This window comes from Pyrgilauda ruficollis, unplaced genomic scaffold, assembly GCF_017590135.1.
Source record: "Pyrgilauda ruficollis isolate IOZ18807 unplaced genomic scaffold, ASM1759013v1 scaffold15, whole genome shotgun sequence".
Taxonomy (NCBI): domain Eukaryota; kingdom Metazoa; phylum Chordata; class Aves; order Passeriformes; family Passeridae; genus Pyrgilauda; species Pyrgilauda ruficollis.
Genome location: NW_024513654.1, coordinates 11,044,793 through 11,065,623, shown reverse-complemented (window position 1 = coordinate 11,065,623; position 20,831 = coordinate 11,044,793). Strand labels below are relative to the sequence as shown.

The following is a 20,831-nucleotide window of genomic DNA, read 5'->3' as shown; positions in this document are numbered from 1 at the left end:
CTGTTTAGAATCTTGATCTCACAGTGAGGACGTGGGGCTGGTGTGTGTGTTCCTCTGCCTCAAATCAGAAGTGAGCAGCTCAGGCTATTAGCTTCTAAAAGCTTCAAGTTAAAAAAAAATGTGTGTGTGTGTACAAACATGTATGTATATGTAATACTCAAGTGTCTTGAGTATTCTTAGCAAGGTTTTATTATAGCTTAATGGGTGTTTGAATTGAAAAACACATCCCCACACTTTACAAAGCTGTTAAATATACACACAGAACATTGCTGCTGCTTTGGGCAGGAGACTCTCCATGCCCAGGCTGTCTATCCCTTTCCCTGTGTTTTGTGTCACACTGGCAGGGTTTCTGCCTGCTGTAAGTGGCTGCAGATGCTGGGCAGGGATTGAGCCCACGCAGAGCTCGAGTGACACGCGGGCACTTCAGATTCCCAGCACACTCTGAGCTGAAGGTGTGTTAAATCCAGGATATGGTCAATGGGCTGTGCAGAGTGTTTCCTTGGTATGTGTGTAGGGGTGCTGATAGGTCCTGGGATGTGTTAGTCTCACAAACCATGTGGTATTGCTGCCTATTATGGGATGTGTCAGATTGACTGCTTGCAATGTCTCAGTATGTTGTTCAGTCTGGGTAATCTTGGACAGAAGTGTAGGAGCCAGGTCTTTAGAATTTTAAATATTAGACAGAGATGAATAAATAAATATCAAATTAAATGTTAAGAACTTGGTGAGGTTTAATAGCTGCATAAAGCATTGGTGCATGAGTTCTGATATGTCTGTTCTGGAGCAAATCAGAATTAATGTCTTGGAGTGGAGAGAGGAGCTTTTTTTTTTAAACTTTTGTCATTAAACCAGTAGATTTTTATTCAAAATCTGTAGGCAGTGTTCCTCTAAAATGAGAGAGATCGAAACCTTCAGGGGCAATTTATCTCTTATTTCACCTATTTCAACATGAGCTAGGTCTCTCTTTGAGTATGCCTTTCTCATTAATATTAGAAGGAGCCTAAGCAGAGCTTAGTGAATACCCCAAAATTTTTGACAGTTAAAATTAGGGAAGATGAATTCCAGCTGTTGATATCAATGTCTTAGATTATCTGCATAGAGTTATTTACTAGTGAATATCCATTCTAACCAAGTTGATAATCAGGCTTGTACTGTAAGATTCCTGGGGAGCATTAACTTGTGTAACTGCACTTGAAGCAAACATGATACTATGATCCATAATTGATAGGGGAAAGAAGAACACAGAAGATATTATAAAGCCATTATAAATCAACAATTCCTGTTGTGCAGCACTTCTGAAAGGATCTTTCAGAATTGCAGTACAAATAAAAAAAATGAGAGTGATCTTACGCTTGAAAATTTTATCTGTTGAAGAGAGTTTGAAAAGACTGGCACTTGTTACCAGGCAAAAGAGATAAATAACATAGCCCATGAGGAAAGATGTAAAAGGTAATGTGGGGGGAAGAAAGAAATAGCTACTAAGAGAGAGTAGGAAGAATTATTATGAATAAAACAGTAGGTGATCACTCTGAATTTATTGACTGACTTTCTATTTGATTGATCAATAGTTATTTAAGGATGCCTATCATGTCACTAGGATTGGATTGGATAATTCTGCATAAATAGATACATTAAGAGAAAATCTTACCCTCTCTTGCATGTATAAGTTTTCATTTCACAGTATTGCTCTGGTGTAACCAGGAGCCAATATCATAATCTTCTTTCATGATTAATACTTGAAATTCATTCAACTTGAAAAACAAGTAATTTTTTAGTGAGAAAATCTTGGAATATGTCTGGACTTATGTACTATAGCAGAAGGAGCTAATTTGATTATCAACTTCGCCATTTAATGTCCGTGTCTGTGGTGTTCAATTACATAGCTCTGCTCAAGTGAGTACTTGTTACTGAAACAATATCACTTTCCAAACTTAGGTGCAAACATAACCTACAACTGCCTAAAAGATGTGATTTCCTGACAATTACCTAAACTGCTATGGTATTCTCATCTGCAGAGCCTACATTAAAAGACACGGGGAACAGGGATAGTCATTTGGGATGAGTCTAGAGTACTGATACTTTGGAGAATTTATATGTTAAAAAATAAATTACAGAGGGAAATCTAGGAAAGGTATTTTTTAAGCAAGTCTTGTATCAGGATTTCTAATGGAATTGGTCAGGTAGCTGAAAAGTGTTGAAAATTAAATAGGTTTTAATGAAAATGGTGATTATTTTTCAGGAAATTCTATTTTGAGTGAGACAGCATTGTTTGGAGAGAACCTTTTTATTTTCCTACAAGTGAACAAATAATATCAATGCTACTCGGTTCTATGAAGAGAGAATCAGGAATGATCTGTGTGTTTCCTTGTCAACAGATCAAAAATTTCCACTGAAAATGAGGGAAAACATGAGCAAATGTCACTGCTTATTTCAGGCAGTGAGGAGAATCTGGGCCACAGAAGTCCCAGTACAGTGTTGCTTATTTGGGGGTGTCTGAGGAGTCCTGGGGGCATGAATAGGGCAGTGCGTTCCCTGGGAATCGGCTTTGCTGTGGGGCAGTGCTTTTTGCAGAGAGCAGCATTCCTGTGGGCAGACCCATGGCTGCCATAGAGCTAAGTACTAAATAAACTAAATTAAAAGAGATGTGTGGGAATGTGCCCTCTGTTGACAGAGTGACAAAACTATCCTTTGTCAACTTAAAAAGGAAAAAGGCCCAGAAGTTTCTCTCCTCGATTAGGTAAAAAGACACCTCATGGGACCTGGGGAACTTCACCTCAGACTTAAGGACACCCAATTGGACAGGAGCCAAAAAGTCCTGCCTAAACAATTTACTACAAAAAGAAGAGAACAAAGAAACTAATCACTTTTGTGAGGTGTTTTACCAGGAGCAAGAACCTCTTACATCTGGCTCAGTTTTTCTCTGTAAAAAGTTTTGTTAATTTGCCTTTTTTTAAAACTTTTCTGTTTCCAACACCACCACCGAAGCCATCCTGCTGATTTTATGCTTTCTGAGGTAGCCAAGCTAGCTTGGGTGTGATATGGGTCTCCATAAGACCTGGCTCGAGGAGACCCATATATCAGAGCTGTTCCTGGCTGCCCAAAGGTTATGTGCAAGCATCTCAGGTGAAGTGGCTCAGTGGTTCTTCTGGGTGGCTGGACTCCCACCTTGGATGAGCCTGGCTGCTACTGGAGAGGGATGACATTCACAGTGCTGACCTGTGTGAGGACTGTGTCTTCACACAGAAGCCTGGAGATGGACAGAAATAGTGAAGGAACTCTTCATGTCAGAATGTCTGACATGACACTACTACTGTTATAGTGCTGGTGACCTAAGGATGTCAGTGGGACAAAATTTACAGGGAGAGAATTTTTTTGTGAGTTGGAACTGAGAGTTAGAAAAGGACAGATAAGATTTTGGGTATATTCACAAGATCCTAAGGGACATGAGAAAGGATTTGGTTCTTCAAAATTGTTTTTTCTCTTTTTTTACCCATCTATAGATCTAGGTCTCATAAATATGTTTCCATCCCCCTATTAATCTTGTTGTGTTGTGTAAACCCTTCTGCTCTGGAAATCTGTGGATTTTCCCCCAGAGATTGTACCAGTCTAGTCTGGCATGCAGTTATTGCGGTCCCTGTTCCTCTCTTAGGCTTCTGTCTCTGTCAGCACTTGGAGACCCTCAGGGTTACTTTGGCCTTTTTGATTTGAGCTGGCTGTAAGTGCAGAGGTGTGTGGATGGGTGATCAATACCTGTCTTGGTTGTTTTTTATGTCTTTATTTTTCTCCAGGATGCTGCAGACTCTGCTATCCCAGTGGAGAGAAGCTGAAGTTGATCTGAGTTGTAGCTCAGATATTCAGCACTTTCCATTGCAGTGACACCACTGGGTATAGACAACTCCTCAGACTTAGCAGCTGATACCTGATTTGGGTTTGGGGGTGATACACGCCAAACAAATGCCTTTGGAGATGAACCCTCTCAGATCTCTCTTTGACTGGTGGAATGATCCCTGCAAAGTTTGATTGAAAAGGATTCGTTTTTTGCTACATAGCCTGGCCCATTTCCACTTTAAAAGGGAAGCGCTTTGCACCAGTAATCAGAGAGGCATGCTCAGGGGCACTGCCTTATCACTTTCCTAGGCCTTTAAAGAGTGGAAGCATGGTTACCCCTTCCCCTTTCCATCCCATGGTATAATTTATCAAGGTGTTTAGCTGCAGGCTGAAACTCAAGTGTCTTGTCTCTCATTGGCCCCTGCTTCTACTTCTCCTTCTGGGAAGCTTTCTTGTCTTCTTTCTATGCCATTTCATTTGTGATTCAGTCTCCTGGGAACCCTGGGAACTGCACTTCTTTCTCTTGAGTCCATATTCCTTCAGGTTGTCCTGGGACATATGATGATTCCATGTTCAAAGAGCCAAGTTGCTCTCTTGGTGGCCCTTTGTTCTGAGGTTGATGTGATGAAGGAAGAAAAGAGTGTGAGAGCAGCTGGGAAGAGAGACAGGGTCTTGGCTGTGGTTTATGATCCTCCTGAATGTGATGGGGTCTGTGGTGTTGCCATTTAGGAGCAAGGGATGATGGTTACTCACATCCTATGTATGCAGCAGTGTAGAAGCAGCTGCAGTTCTTGTAGGAATTATAGGAATTACATTAAAAAATGAAAAGTTCAAGTGAAAATGCTCTTCTGTGATACTGATCTTTTATCTGGCTCTTCTTCACTTTCTGAAGTAAGTTTGAACTTGGAAGACTTGCCTAATTCAGGGAGTTGCACAGCAGGGCAGCATCTCAGCTTGCTCACTGGCAGGAGCGAAGAGGAGCAAATCCACAATTTCTCCAGAGGTTGTTGTGTGGTGCAGCTGAGTGGGAGTCTTACAGTGCACATCTGAATAACTCCTCTGGCTCAGAGGAACAAATGCTTCTGCCAAAATCTGTTGAACCATTTCAGTCTTCTTTTGCATCAGAGAAGTTTCCTTAAAACATATGCAGATGTCAGTATTCACCCACAATCACTGATAATGTCTTACAAAACCTATGGATAATATTTCCTTTTTTGGTTGCCTGGTGTCTCATCAGAGTGTGTCCAAAAATTTCAGCTGAAGTAATTTGCTGCAAAATGGCATTTATATACTTTCTTTTTATTTGATTAAAATTCTGGTTTTATCAGGGTGGATATATTTATAATAATCTTTTTTTCCCCAACCTCAGTAGAAAGAAAAATAATTATTATTTATAATATTAGAATTCAGGTGGGGGGGCATTTCTCTTTGAGGCGTTATAGAGAAGGAAAAAATTTCCTGATTCTAGAAGCTACATATATCTAAGCCCAGCTCAGAGAAGTAGTTTATTATTACTGGTCGTAACTATGCTTGTTTAGGAGCACTTGAAAGTGCTTATGTTTAGTAGGACATGAGTGTATGTTTCAAGTTTATTGAGTATTTAAGAATAGGCTAAATGAGCATATTTGCTGAATTGAATTCATTTATCAGGTGAATATAATTCAACCAGCAGCCACAGCTGAGTTGATGCTAATTCATAGGGATTCCTGACCTCAGTTATCAATTAAAAAACTTAAGTGGCAAATTTCCTCAGGAATAAAGTGGTTGTTATTTTTTTAGGTTTTTTGTTGTTTTTGTTGTTGTTTTTAATTAATGTGAGATTTCTCAGCAGTGAAACAGGATAGAGGGGAGAAATTAAATGTTCATTTCCCAGTATAGAACCGTCTCTTTATTTTCATAGAAACTAAATACACCATGTTCAAATATAAATTTCTTTCCTCCATTTTTTCCTCCATTAACTAGGAGCCAAAGGTCTTAACAGAAATCAATCCATGCAATTTATTTTTAACTTCACCCTGCTTAGCTACGATTGATTTTTATCTTTGCGATCGATGGTAGAGAAAACGGTTTGGCGGGACAATGGAGCACTCTCCAGCTTGTAGGGGCTGGTCTTTGAGTCTTTTATTGAAGGAATCATTAAAAGCTTATTATGAAACTAATAGGATGAAGACGTTTAAATGATGAACACGATTACACCTGTTTTAGTGGTGAATAATGCCTGCTAGAGCTGATCTCTTCTCACTCCTATTTAAAATGCTGGACAGCACTCCAGTGGGGGAAATTAATCCTTACAGATGAAAGAAAGTGCATCCCACGTGCTAGTTAAAAGCTCTTCTTAAAGCAAGACAGGCAGTAAGTAGTTAGCTACTTTCCTATTCACTGCTGGGTGCTTTTCATCCATTTCTAGCACAGTTTCATCTTTTCTGTGCCAAATATTACATTTGGAACTTGAGCCTAAGCATCTCTTGATAAAAAAAAAATTATTAACATTTTTCTTTATTTATTTATTTTTTATTGATTTTCTTTCTAGGGCTTTTTGTGATATACTTTCTTTTATCACTCTCTCCCCTCCCATCACGTTGTCTGATTGATCAGCTGAAGATGTAAATTATTGCCTTGGCAAACTCATATGTTTCCTCTGAAATCAAAAGGAGGTTTAATGTGTACAATTATGCTCTTCTCATGAGTTGATTTCTGTGTGGGTGATGTGCACCTGCAGCTCTGATGTGGCTTGAGTTTTGGTGTAACTGCATATTTTCTGCAGGAGTTGCTTTTAAAACAAATGCAGTATTTTTACTAGAGATTACTCTGTCCTTTAGCTGTGTCATCTTTGCTCTGAGGGGAGAGAGAGCTGAACAGGGTCTGCACCAGTATAATAAATGCTCCTTTGTCACAGCAAATTTTCTCTGATGGGTGTGATGCTTTAAAGAGTGTTACGTTTTCTAAGCCAGCTGAATTTACCAGGCAGCTGGAGGGTGCTTCATGCACAGAAATTCCACAGCAAATTCAGGTAATTGCGTATTGTTCGTGACTGTGCAGAAGGCATGATGTTAATGAAAACCACAAGGAGATAATTCAGACTGGATAGTACCTGTCATGGTGGGATTTATGCTGGGGCAGTGGAGAACCTCACTACACAGAAATATCTGGAAGGTTGCTTTTCCTGGTCATGGTGGGTAATCAAGAAGGAAGAACATTACACTAGGTTCATGTTCTTCCTCATCTTCTGAACCTCTTCTGACCGGAATTGTGGTAAGGCTTGGGAGAGGACGCAGAACTTTTCAATCCTCATACTCACAAGCCTGTGCAAGGCCTAGGCAGGGCTGTCTCTGATGAACCCCAAAATCCCTTGGTAAGGGTGTCAGTGGAGCTGCCTGCCTGCTGAACTTGCCATGACTCTTCTGTGCTTTAACCCACAATTTGATTTGGGGGATTTTATGCTCACAAGAAGGAGAAAGGGAACCTAAAGTTAAAGCAATGTGGAGGGATGCCAGGGCTCCCTATGGAGGTGGAGAGCACAGATCCAGGGTGCTGCTGCAACACTGATACCAGCTCATTTGGTGTTATTGGAAAGGAGGGGAACTCTACAAGCAGAGGAATCACCTTGGAAAACAAATGGGAGGTTTATTGAAAATAACATCAACTATATACTATTAAGAACGTACTACCAACAAGAAGTGTAAAATTTGGTTCTGTGAGCTTTTTGCTCACTTTCCTGCAAATTCTTTGAGCAGCAGGAGGCAGATGGAGTCCTCCTTAGCCCACAGGCCTTTCTGAGCTTCAGTAATTTCATGTTTGTTCCATCAATATCTGCCTTATGTTGAAAATTATGGGTTCCAGCATAAGCCAGCCAGGGAGTTGATAAAAAAGCCTCGTACACAGTGATCTACAATTCCTCACATCATCTAGGCTTCTTTACAGTCTGAGATCTCTTAACTCATTCTGCTTGCCTTCCAAACTCTTTTAGATAAACAGGTTTTTTTGGCTAAGATGAACTTCAGACTAAAGGAAAAAAAAAAAAAAAAAGGAAGCAAGCTTCAAAGCTTGCTTTTAAATAATCATATTCAGTCATTAACATGAGAAATGGCTTTGTGTGTTCCTAGACATGTCACAGAAATTACTAAGATAAATAGATTCCATGACAAATTTTAGGTACTTTTTTTGCAGTCTTGTGAACGTATTTGTTTTCTTCTATGTTTGATGCACTCTGTCTCATTACAGGTCAGGAGGGGGAATGAGCCAACATATCCAGACTTTCAGGGCTTTCAAAGAGAAATTTCTCATGTTTCTCTTCTTAAGTGCCAGCTGATATAAGTTAGATGAGATTTTTGTCTTGAATGTGGAAATATTAACGAAAAGTAGTAGCTCATGAGTGGAGGGAGGAAGAAAGAACACAGGTTAGGAAAGACAGATGTGTTTAATGACAAACACATTTGTCCATGGGAATAATTTCTACTGGCTAGAAGCCCAATTAAACACATAAAGTAGAAATCCAGAAAAGCAGATTAATGATCCAGTCATTAGCAATGGGGGAAGAAAAAGACAAACCCAGCTAATTCTGTACTGAGCATGACAGATGAGCTCACAGCAAATAATTGGGTGACATTCATCAAATGTGAACTGAAAGGAGGCATTGGAGGGCAAAACACTGCCATAATCTCTGGGATTTACAGTGTTGGAGCATTTGCTCATAGGAAAAGGAAAAGTTCATCAAAATAAATTAAGTTGGGCCTTCCAAAATTCATTCTGTACCACAGTGCTTGCCAAAACTTTATTGGAGGCTTGATCATTTTTTTGGAACTGTTATAACTGTGCATGTAAATCATACAAAGATGAGACCCTGGCTGGGAAAAGCTTACACAACTCCTGCCAACAGAATTGTGGGTGGCTTCATATTAACTGGCTCAGGAAGACCACAAACCTCAAATATTTCTATTTCTAAACCCTTGTCAAGGTGACCTAGTCCAGGAGGAAGCCTGAAAGGGAGTTTAACTATTGCATACTGAACTTTAACAGTGTTTTAATCCTAACTTTCTGCATTTAAAAACCAGACAAACAAACAAGAAATTCAAACAAACCCCCTTCAGGTACCAGTTTTCAGTGTGATAAAGCCAAAAAAATAATGTAAAACCTTTTGAGTGTGGCAGACTTGTAGTAGAACCTGTTGCAGCACAGAAAGTAGAAGTTGATCACCCCTTGCTATTTTTGCCACTCTGTGTTCACTGGATTAACTGGAAGATTGTTGGACTGTTCCCAATCTTAATTGATCATCACAGCATTTAAAAAGTGTGTAAATATTCATGTCCTCATCTACAAGTTGAAGACCATGTCTCAGCCCATCAGAAGATGTGGATATTGAGTGCAGGGTTCTTAGCAAGTAGTCACCGGGCATATTCAATTCACATCAGAATTGAGAATTTGGGGTTTCCATGGAGGCCATAAATATTAAAAGAGAAGAGGGGATATTTAAATATTCCCTGTGGTATTTAGACAATATCTAGAAGTTTGGGAATCCTTTGAGCAGCGCTTGTAGAGCTGAGAGAGATAAAGTTACTGCAAACATGAATTTTTGCCTTTTAGCTGGACTCAGTATGAATCAACTGCACAGTCTGTTCTCTCCTGTGAAAATTTTATTTTGATGTGGAAGTATTAAATGGGAAATATATCTTTTAGTAGTAGCACTCACTGACCTTATTCAGCCTGCAGAAGAGAAGGCTGCAGGGAGACATTAGGGCACCTTCCAGTACCTAAAGTGGTTGTAAGAGAGCTGAAGAGGGACTTTGGACAAGGGCATGGAGTGTCAGGACAAGGAGGAATGACTTTGAACTGAAAGAGGGTAGGATTAGATTAGATACAAGGAAGAACTGGATTATCTTTAAGGTCCCAACCCAGACGATTGTATGATTCAACAGAGCAGGACCCTGAATACTCACTGCTGTGCCAGTCCACAGTGCACTTTCCATGAAGTGAGAGTCCAGTGACTGCTGTTTTCTCCCTGTCTCTTCTATTGGCTTGTTCTGGATCCGTGGACAAGTTGCTTTAGATTTTCCTGTTCGTGTTTACCTTTGGCTTTAGCTAAATGTTATGTGTATAGAGTTTATTTGCTGTCATATAGGTCATTCTTATGACCTTATGCCATGTGTGCCATAACAGTGGCTGTTTTTGTTTTTTCTCTTGAGGGTGCTAAATACTGTTATGATGACATTACAAGTAAAAATGGGAAAAAATCTGAGGAGGAAGTCTTAGTGTAGAAGCTAGTCCTACTTCTAAACCTCCCTTTCTTTCCAATTTTTCAAACTGTCAATGGAAAAGCCTTGAGTTGATTAGATATCAAATTTCATGACCAATAATAGCATGTCCTTCGAATGACAGCTTCTCCAGGGAAGAAAGCCACTATCTAGAGGTGATATCATTGCTGAGAATACAATTGATGCTGCAGCAATATTCTATGTAAGCTCATTCTAAAATATCACTGTCAGATAAAGGAAGTATATGTAGGAGAGAATCTAGGACCTTTCTCTTAGCTTTATTTAAAACTTAAGATGCCAGTGAGTGATATTCCATACAATAGACAAATGCTTTGTGCATTGCTTTATCTTAAAACCTGCAAGACTGCCAAACCATCAGAATGTAGGAAATTCACTGATGTAAGCCTTGTTTTAGCCAGGTCTGAGATGGTGCCAGAAAGAACACCTACAGCAAGAGTAAGTGACTCTTGAGAGGTTTTAGAGCCCATATTTTACAAATTATCTCTGTTAGATCTCACTGATGCATGGCATTTTTGCATAGGCTTTAGTTCATTCACTTCATAAAACTGCAGATTTGGATGTCTATCAGTTCCCCCCACGCACATCCGTTTTCAGAGAATATAATTTCAGAGAAACCAGTTTCGTAGTGACAAAGGGCATCTAAGAGCTTAGCTCCAGCTTTCCAAGAGCACATTTGCAGTTAGCAGTAAATGGTGCTAGTGTGGATCTCTGCTGCTAGTCACTGTAAAAGGTTGTTGGAAGACAATCCTGGCCTCAAGGGACTTACAGTGAAGACAAGGCGGAGAAGCAGCAAAGGGGGATTATCTTCTACTTACAGGGGAAGAACAGAAGCACAGAGACTTTAAATTACTTGCCCAAGGTAACTGAGCTGGACCATGTGATGAAACCAGATCCTTCTTTTCCTCCCACTCAGCACTTTTTTCCTGAGATGTTAAAAATCAAACTGGATTTGAATCATAAGAGACAAAATGGAAAGTTCAATAGTACAGTTTAAATAATTCTTCATCCCTCTCAGGTTTGTGATTTCTTTGGAGTTAGCCAGATGCCTTTAGGGACAGCTGTGCCCGTCATAGAAAATATACCTGAAAGACAGTTTGTCAAGCACTTCTAGAGGTGTCATTGCAGAGTGTCTCAGAAGGGTCATCACTGACTTTCTTTGGTGTTTCCATAGGTGACAACTGGTGGAAGAGCAACTTACTATGTGTCATACAGACGGGAACCTTTTGCACAGATCAAATTACCCAAATACTCCCTTCCTAAGGTGAGTCCACCATGTGTGAGCGTGGATATGTAATATCTTGGGAAGCCAAATATGTGAGGTTCCATAAGGTGAAGTGCCAGGTCCTTCTCTTGGATCACAACAACCCCACACGGTGCTACAGGTTGGGGACACAGTGATTAGAAAATGGCTCAGTGGAAAAGGACTTGGGGGTGTTGGTTGGCAGCAGCTGAATATGAGCCATCAGCTCCTGAGATGGCTAAGAAGGCAAATTATTATCTTTGTATCAAAAATATTGTTGCCATCAGGACTAGGAAAATGACCTGCTATAATACAGATTTGTTGGTGGCCCTCATTTAGAATTGCTGCATGCTATAAAATCAGAGGTACTTTTGTAATTTAAAGATCAGAAGAACTTTAAGGCTAGGTGTCATGGAAAAGTCCTGGAGCCATGTAAAGGAGGACTGTTTATGCTGCCCTTAGTTACTAGAATATTTTTGCTGTACAGTAATAACTATCTGTCATGTGCAGATTAATGAACTCTGCTGGAGTTGTACGTATGTGAGGTTGGCACCAGGGTAATGCAATATTTCCACGCTGTAACTGGTAAAAACAGATTGAAATCATTGGGCATTTTGCTTTATTTTCACACTGCTGGAATAGGTTGGGTACCTTCTTAATCTTTAAGGAATTACAGCTGCTGGGCAAGAACAAACCTCCTGATTTAGTCTTCCTTTGTTGAGGGAAATGGCAAATCTCTCACTGATTGTACTCACTGGGATAGAATTAGGCCCTCAAATGTTTTTTCTCCCCATCTCATGCTGATAGGATATGTTAGGTCTATTAGAAATAGCCCCATTTAATAAATCCTAACTTTTCATCTAGATACCTCACACAAAAGATTAAGATGCCTCCTAGGCAGGATGAGGATATTGAGCTGATCTTCCTCCAGATATTCTTTCCTGAAATCAGGTCACTCCATCCTTTGGGAGACTTCCAGAATTATGATTTCTTGATGCAGAAACAGTGCAAGAAATTAATCAAGGCCTCTTGGCCTCTAGAGAAAGTTTAAATAGATACAAATAGATAAATGGAGTCTCGTATAACCACAGTCATTTTGCTTCTAGCTGAACCTGAACCTGAGCCTATGTCAGTTTGTTCCACAATGGTAGCAAGGATGAAGTGCTTCAATACTCATCACCACCCTGAAAGTAATTTCCATGAACCTGTTTGAAAATAATACCAAGAAAATGCACTGTCAAATTTCTTTGATATTAAAACTAAATGGGGAAACCCTTGTTAGACTTTTTTGTATCTTGGTCAGCGGCAGAAATCCAACAAAGGTTAGTGGGTGGATTATTTTATAGCCTCTATATTGTGGGATAATTATCTCAGATAAACTGTCAATAGAAAGTGTGTTAATAAAAATCACTATCAGCAGCAGCTCAAACTGATATCTCTACCTCACCTTCAAATAAATGTGAACTCCAAGGTTTTTTGAAATCATCCCTTGCCAGTTGGAAGCGCAAACCCATTGTTTCAGCATGTGAATGAAAATTATCATTGCTTTTAGCCTGGTGCCATATAATGCTTAGTGACTATGAAGACTCCAGTCTCCAAGGCTGTGAATCTTCCATGAGTAATAAAACCGACTTACAAATTTATAAATAAAAAATGAAACTGGATGAAATTCCTTGAAGGTACCAAAAATGAAGAAAGCAAAAACCCTTCACCCAGCTGGTGATTATTTAAAAAGTGAAATGCAGAAAAGTCACAATGCTGGTAATTTATTGGCTTGCTCTAACAGAAAGTTGTTAAACATACCTATAATTCATGCTCCATCTCCATTCTTTCATAATTCATGGTAATTACTACATGTCCCGAAGGGCAAAGAAATACAGAGATCCTCAGTAACAGGCCTTTTGTCTTCTTTTAACAGGACATGCATATTATCAGCACAGACGAGAATCAGGTCTTTGCAGCTGTTCAAGAGTGGAACCAGAATGACACCTATAACCTGTACATCTCGGACACCCGAGGGATCTACTTCACCCTGGCCTTGGAAAATGTGAAAAGCAGCCGAGGACTGGAGGGGAATATTGTCATTGACCTTTATGAGGTATGCAGTAAAGGTCACCCTACAAAGAGCAGCAGTGGCCTGCTAGTTCAAGCAAGTGCAAATTTCTTACCAGCCCCCCAGGATTTTCATTTGTTTTAGGATCAGCCCTGAGGCATTTCCTGGATTTGATGCTGAGTTGACTCATGTGGGTATAGCAGTTATTCTGCTGTAGGTGCAACAACTGGTTGGGTTCAAGTCAATGACTGGTTAGCTATGTGTCATTTCCAAAAGGGAAAACCATTATCCTTCTCATCCTAATGTGGATATCCATAGAAAGACTAAACATACATGTTTTTCCCCTTTGGGCATCTAGAGACGCCTGCTCACAGGTGGGGAATCTGGACTGCACCTTCATGAGCACTGAACAGTTTGTGAGCTATAACCAAAAATTTGTAGGTGCCACTTGCCCATAGATGACAGTTGGATAACTTCTACCCCAAACTGTCTTCTAACCTGTCAGCCTTGGCCAGCAGCAGTGCATTCAGAGCTGTTCCAGTTCCTGGTTTCCTCAGAGCATTCTGGTTTTGGTGTGTTATTACTTGTTGGATGGAAGATTTGCTGAGATCCAGGGCTCACTGCTTTGCCAGCAGCAAACAACTAATCAGTAATACTAATAGAAATGGTTGCAGGCTGATTACTACTGTTACACACAGAAATGTTCTTGCAGCTGCATGCAGAGAGAGGTTACGACTGTACATTTTCTTATTTCAGCCAGAATAATACTCATTTAACAACATAATCAATTATTTATAAAAATCCAGGTGGTTTAGTCAATGAGGGAAAATTCACAAATAACACATTGATTAGTATGAAGCACAGGGTTTATGTTTTTTCTTCACCTGGTTAAATATATTTTTCTGCCTCTGAAAAGGTATATTTCTTCTCTGTGATGAACCAGCTAAAATTAACATGCATTGTCTCACATTCCTGGGCAAACCTGTGTACTCCCCAGTGGTATATCACTGACTTTTCACTGTTAAATGCTAATAAATTTTTACAGAGTCATTTAAAGAGTAGTATCACTCCAGGGGCTTCAGAGTAGAAGGATTTGCATCCTGACAGTTGCCAGGAAGTTGCGGATTTGCAGAAAATTTCTTCTTCCTGTCTCACTTTCACAGCTGTGCAACAGAAACCAGACTCAACATGAAATCTTCTTGGGGATGTTTTGACAGGACCATATTCTGCTGGAATGGGCTCTGCTGACAAAAATCAAAATATTTGAAACAACTGGCTTGATTTGTCAGAATTTGGATGTGGAAGGAAAGTGAAAAAATCAAGTTTGCAAAACATCAGTGTCACAGCATGTTCAGGATTCCCATCTTTTGTATTGATTTTTTTTTTCTGGTACACAGAAGGATCCCACACTGCTTCTGATGTGATCTTCTGTCTCCCCTGTTTTGGCAGTCTGTGGAGGCAGTGGGGCAGACCCCATCCTCAAGCTCACAGAGCTCAAGTGTGAAGGTGTAGCATGCCCATCATCAAGCCCATCATCAGCCTATCTGCAACAACTCAATGAAATGCAAAAGTGGGCTGTTTCCTAGGGATTTGCTTTGTTACCATCCTTGTCTTTCTCTTCCAAAGAGAGAAACCACGTAAGACCTTTCAGCTTTGCAAAATATACCTTTAGTGCCATTTGGTGTTCTAAGATTGATTGAGATGCCTTCCTTGCTTTTACAGAGACCTTCCACTCCTGCGAGTGCTCAGATGGACATTGCTTTTGGCCTGTTCTTCCGACGTATTTTTTTTCACTTCTCTCCCTTTTTCCTAGGTAGCAGGGATCAAAGGCATATTCCTGGCTAACAGGAAGGTGGATGACCAAATCAAGACTTTCATTACCTACAACAAGGGCAGAGACTGGCGTTTGCTGCAGGCACCAGAAACTGATCTAAGAGGGGATCCTGTACTTTGCCAGCTGGTGAGTGGCAGATCTTTTCCAAGGCACAACTGACTCCTTCAGAGCTGCTTATTGTAGTCACTAGGCTAACTGTGTTTTTTCCTCTTGACCTTCTGTGTGTTAAATGAATTCAGTAAATTTCTTTATCTGTAGCTTCATAGGTTTTGAGGGCAAATTCTGACTATCTTTCTTGATGTATTTAATAGAATTCAAGTCAGAATAAGAAAGTTGCTGGGGAAGAGTGCTCTAAGTCAGATTGTTGTCAAAATAAGGGCAGACATGCTTGTTTGTAGTGCAGAGTTCCTGCTTATCCATCAAAGGAGCACATGACCTATGTGAGCTAAGAGCAAAGAAGTCATTTTCAGAGGGATCAGAGCATTTGTGTGCAGTCACCAAGGGTTCCTCTGATATTTAATTTGATGAATATTAAAGCTTCTGCCTTTTGTTTATTTTCTGCCAACAGCCCTTTTGCTCACTGCACTTGCGCCTGCAACTCTCAGAGAATCCGTATACTTCAGGGAGCATTTCCAGCAAAGAGACAGCTCCTGGGCTGCTGGTGGCCACAGGTAAGAACATAAGTGCTTCTCATTGCTCACCCATACCTCCCTGGGAGCCTGAGAGTATATGAGGTATTCCCCATTGGTGTAAAACCTTTCAGCTCTGCTTAAGCAAGTGCTGAGCTAATTCACATTAACTCCCATTTGCTTTGGGCTAGGAGAAGGCATATGGCCGCAAGTTCAGAAAAGATTTCAGATATTTGTTGCTCTATAATAACCCATTTGCAGATGTAAGCCCACGGTTTCAAGGTACCATTACCCAGCGGCATTACTAGGTCCTCTCGTGTTGTTACAACCACTGATGGACATGTCTACCTGCTTGCTGCAGGTGCTCTGAAGGAGAATAGTACCCAAGGGCTGCACTCCTAGGAGGTGTCAATATGTCCCACCTTTTGAGTAGCAAGCACAGAGTTGTCACAAAGTCTGTCAGGTGAACCCTGGGCTTCCTGGGTGCCTGTCTTCTGCATGGCACCTACTTTTAACTCTGTACTGCTGCAAGACAAGCAGCATTTAATCAACACTGCACGGGCCATTGGTGTTGTGGGATGTTCTGCAAAATAGTGCTTTGGCAGGTTGTGTTGTTTAAATGAAAACCTCCTACAGTACTTCATGGTGGCAGTGGCAGAGCCACTGTAATTAATCCACGGGATGGATGGGGGTACCAGCCACCCTCAGCTCTGTGGGAGCTGCTGGCTAACAAAATGCTTCCTGAATGGCTGGTACTATTGCAAGCTGGACTCTGAGCCATGGAGGCAGTTCTGTCTTTTCAAAGAGAGCCTCCTACCTACACTCAAATATGTCTGAATTGCTTAACTGTTCTTTCTGAGGCTCAGTTTATCTCCTTGGTCCTGTTCAGCATAGCAGTGGCCTGCAAGTGTGGGCAGTTAACATACTGTCTGCATGAATTTACACTATTTCCTCCAACCATTTTCATTCTCATGTCCTTCTGTGCTGCCAGAATAAGGCAGAACCAGAGACGGGTTCCCTTCATGACGTTTATATCTCAACAAGGGAGACGCCATGAGATTTCCAGTTCACTGATCCAGGCCAAATGAAGTGAGATAATTTGGTTCAAACCTCCAGATATCCCCATGCATAGCCAAGTGGAGTCATCACTCCTGGCAGGTTGCACTTGCTAGATGGGTGCTTAGGAACAAGCCTAACTCATGATGTTGTAATTACAAAAGCTTTTTTTTTTTAACCTTTTAGGAAGCAAATAGAGGCAGCAGGACTGTGAGATTCTAGCATTGATCTAAATTGTTAGTAAATTATGTTCTGTTCAAACTGCCAGTGCATGGGATGAATGCTTTCCCAGTCTAACAATTAACCTTTAAAAGGCGGAATATAATTTCTGCCTTACTGCTTTGTAGATGAAAAAACCTTACCTGTTGGGAATATACACATCTGTTTCCACTAACCAGTTTCACAACAGCAGGAGCATCTCACCATGTTGCTGAATGCATTCAAGTACAAGCTTTGCAATTTTTTCTCACAAGTGTTGGCTGCTCAAACACTTCATTTACAGTGAGACATTTCCAGCAATGACTGGAAAGTTGGACACTTGGTACAGGACAGAGGTTAGATTCCTGCAAATGGAAGAATTATGTTTTTTTATCTAATTGTACAGCTGATAAATCCTCTTGACTTGTTTGGGAGTTACATTTTGTGAGGTTTAAATGCATGCAGCTGAAAGTAGAGGAAGAGAATGAAGGAAATAATGGAACATCTTTGCACAGAAAAACAGAATGAAGTGATAACAACCAAATTCTTGCCTTTTTACTCCCTTTCTGTGCCTCCATCTGTAAATCCATGTTTGAAAATTTGGAGTTTCCATTTTGGTGTTTAAAATATAATGATACAGAACTTACACTGCTACCTTTAAATCAGTGTCTAATTCTTGAGAACTTTCACTCATGATAAGATACTGGGCTAAGAAGATGTTTGAACTGAAACGGTAGATTTATACTCTTGAACCTGGATGTCCCTATAGACTGACCTTCTCTGTGGCTGCCCACATCAGGTTTTCTTTACAGCCTCATCTAAAACAGTTGGTGTTTGGAAGACCAAACTGGTCTTCCAGACACCAACTTGCTGGTGTCAGGGAAGAAAATTAAGTAGATGGACAGAATAACATTTCCTATATTCTGAGCACTGATGAAAACACCCTTCTTGAGTTGCAATGCCTCCCAGAGCCAGAACTTTTTTGAACCAGCATTGACACAATAATGTGGTTAGTTGAATTCTGTGATGGTAACAGGAGAGTGTCAACCTATTTTAATTTCTAATTTTCCAGCATTAAATGTCAGAAATTTAATTAACATTTTCATTAGCATGTTCATCCACAGAATAATGTCCGACACTTGTGTTGCAGGCAATATTGGCTCTGAACTTTCCTACACGGATGTTGGCGTGTTCATCTCTTCTGATGGTGGCAATTCCTGGAGACAGGTATGTTCTGCACAGCAAAAGAAAGCACAGAGCCTTTTGCTATTCTTCTGACTCTTCACTTCCCAGCGGAGTGGAGCACTCATACAGTACTTCCTTTGTTTGCAGATCTTTGAGGAGGAATACAACGTTTGGTTTCTGGACTGGGGAGGGGCACTAGTGGCCATGAAACACACGTCAGTGCCCATCCGGCACATGTGGTAAGGGAACTTGTTACTTTGAGAGAGTGCCAGTGTCTGTAGAATGAGAGGTGAAGTCATTCTTATCTGTGTTTTACCACCATTTTGTTTTTATTGATGAGTATAGTGATTATTGCACCATTTTATAAATATAATGGCTCCATACATAATCACCTATGTTATGAATTCTCTTTGCACTGGTAATGTACTGTGAGCCTCCAGTGGGGGTTTCTTTCCTACAGACACACATATACTAAGTCATCCTTTAGGCTTCAGGTATTTCTGAGAGGATGTGTTTCTCGTTTCTACATTTTGTTTACAGAATTTAACGTTAATCTGGTAAGACAGATAAAGGGAGGGAGAGGAGAGGGCAGTAGGTGTAGATAATGACAACAGAGATATGTTGCTAACCCCTCTAGTATTTGACTATCAGTTTCCAGAGATACTGTGGTGGCAACTGATTAGAGTTGGAGGTGATATAGGGCAAAATGATTTCTCAGTTGAAGACACTGTTTTGCTATAAATGGGTTATAACAGCCTAAGCACTAAAGATACCACTCAAAATTATCCTCTTCTTAGCTCTTGCCCCTCTGACTCCTGCACCAGTTACACATTCTGAAATTCACAACTAACACTGTTTACAGAAAATGGCTGTGTTAGTACCACCTTCAGTCTCAGGGCTTGATTGAAAGAGGGGCATATCTAATGGGCTGACCCACCCAGCTGCTAATGTTGTTTAGAAGTGAATTAGTTAGAAATAGATTTCAGAGACAAGATGCATTCCTGTGTACAATACTGGGTTGTCTCTCAGCTTGATGGTGCTAAGCACATGTCTGTTACTTTGCATGCAGAGCAGGAAATGTGGTCTTCAGTCAAATAGAAGGAGAAAGCAATGGTTTTTGGCAGCAGTGATGAGGTGTTAAGGTCTCCTCTACCTGAGTCATTATTGTACAAAATCCTCCAGTGAAATTGCAGTCATTCCAAATCTGGACACCTCAAGACACCCATTTACAAGCTCTGAAAACATTAACATTTACTTTTTCAATATAAAAAGCTTCTGGACTTTGTTTCTGACCTGACAGACAACTCTGGGATGAATGCAACATAGATTTCTATAAAAGTTTGAATATATTGCATTTGAGCCCATTCTTGTGCTACCTGGAGCAAAGAAATTACTGTTTTAGTCACAGAGCGATAGTGGACTGTTAACCACGGGATGTATTGGCTCCATAACTGGACATACAAAGGAGAGCAGTAACAGAGCAGACTCCTAAGGATGAGCTGCAGACTCCAGTCTGTGCTGTGAATGTGTTGGGGTGTGACTGGAAGCCTCTGATGGGTACCTCAGTTGTCATGGCTATGATTAAAGTGCTCTCAGGAAAGAGGACATCAGGACCATGTCCCAGTCTTTAGACTAAACCAAGGATGAATCAAGCAAGGGGAAGTTTGAGTTAGCCAAGGGTGGTTGCCACTAGCAGTGAGTGCATCAGACTGCAGCAAGTTGAGCTCTGGAAGAGTGAAAGGTGAGCCCCTCACGGAAAAAGCTGCAAGTCACATATTAACCATTTGTTACTGCATTATTCAAGCCAGGTGAACTGTTTTAATTGTGTTTTTAATTGTGAAGGCTCTTTGGACAAAAAAAGCATGCTACTACAAGTGCCTGTACTTACATATTGGGAAAGATTTGGTCACAGGCTGACTTTTCATAGGAGCCGACAGCTCAGTTCACCTTTGTTTGCAGAGGTTCCTTTCAGATGCTCTCCTTTTACAATAAGTCTTCTGAAATGGTGTGTACAGTTCTGAGTGCCCCACCCACTCTATTAAATGAGTAGTGATTTAGATTTGTTATCAATAAGCTCCAACAGGTTTCCTTCAAAATTGTACCCTTAGGGGCTTTGGAATTTGCTTCATATTGCTTCAGTAGGCACCTGTTTTATGGGCAGGAATGGAATAGATTAAAGGGTACATGTAAATCTATTAGTTCTCAGGCTGAGACATTGTACAGTAAGTTTCATGCTGGAGAAAAGAGGGGTGGATAATTGAAAAGCTGAGAGAACTTTAGCTAAGCTAATGAAGCATGCTGTTCCCCAGAAGTTGAAATGCTATTTGGAGAGATAAGCATGCAAGCAGAACGCATACAAATGCACAGGTGTATGGGAAGATACATACATTTAAATAAATAGATTTAGGGCAGATAATCTTTCTGTGTGCTGTTGTGCTCCCAGAGTTCTGTGTTCCTATTCTTGCACAGGTGCATTCTGAGACAGGTGAAGGTGTCTTGTTAAGTGACGTGAGGGGTCGAGAGTTAGGGAATGGTGACT

General features: G+C 40.5%; 1 protein-coding gene across 1 annotated transcript in view; it reads left to right on the top strand.

Annotated features, from left to right (window-relative positions):
• The window catches only part of SORCS3 (sortilin related VPS10 domain containing receptor 3), a 266,055-nt gene that overhangs the window by 195,806 nt on the left and 49,418 nt on the right, over positions 1–20,831 (top strand). Inside the window, exons 9-14 of the mRNA XM_041461143.1 lie at positions 11,269–11,358; positions 13,256–13,435; positions 15,204–15,350; positions 15,793–15,895; positions 18,258–18,334; positions 18,440–18,531. Coding sequence (XP_041317077.1) covers positions 11,269–11,358; positions 13,256–13,435; positions 15,204–15,350; positions 15,793–15,895; positions 18,258–18,334; positions 18,440–18,531 — 689 coding nt within the window. The remainder of the gene's footprint in view (positions 1–11,268; positions 11,359–13,255; positions 13,436–15,203; positions 15,351–15,792; positions 15,896–18,257; positions 18,335–18,439; positions 18,532–20,831) is intronic.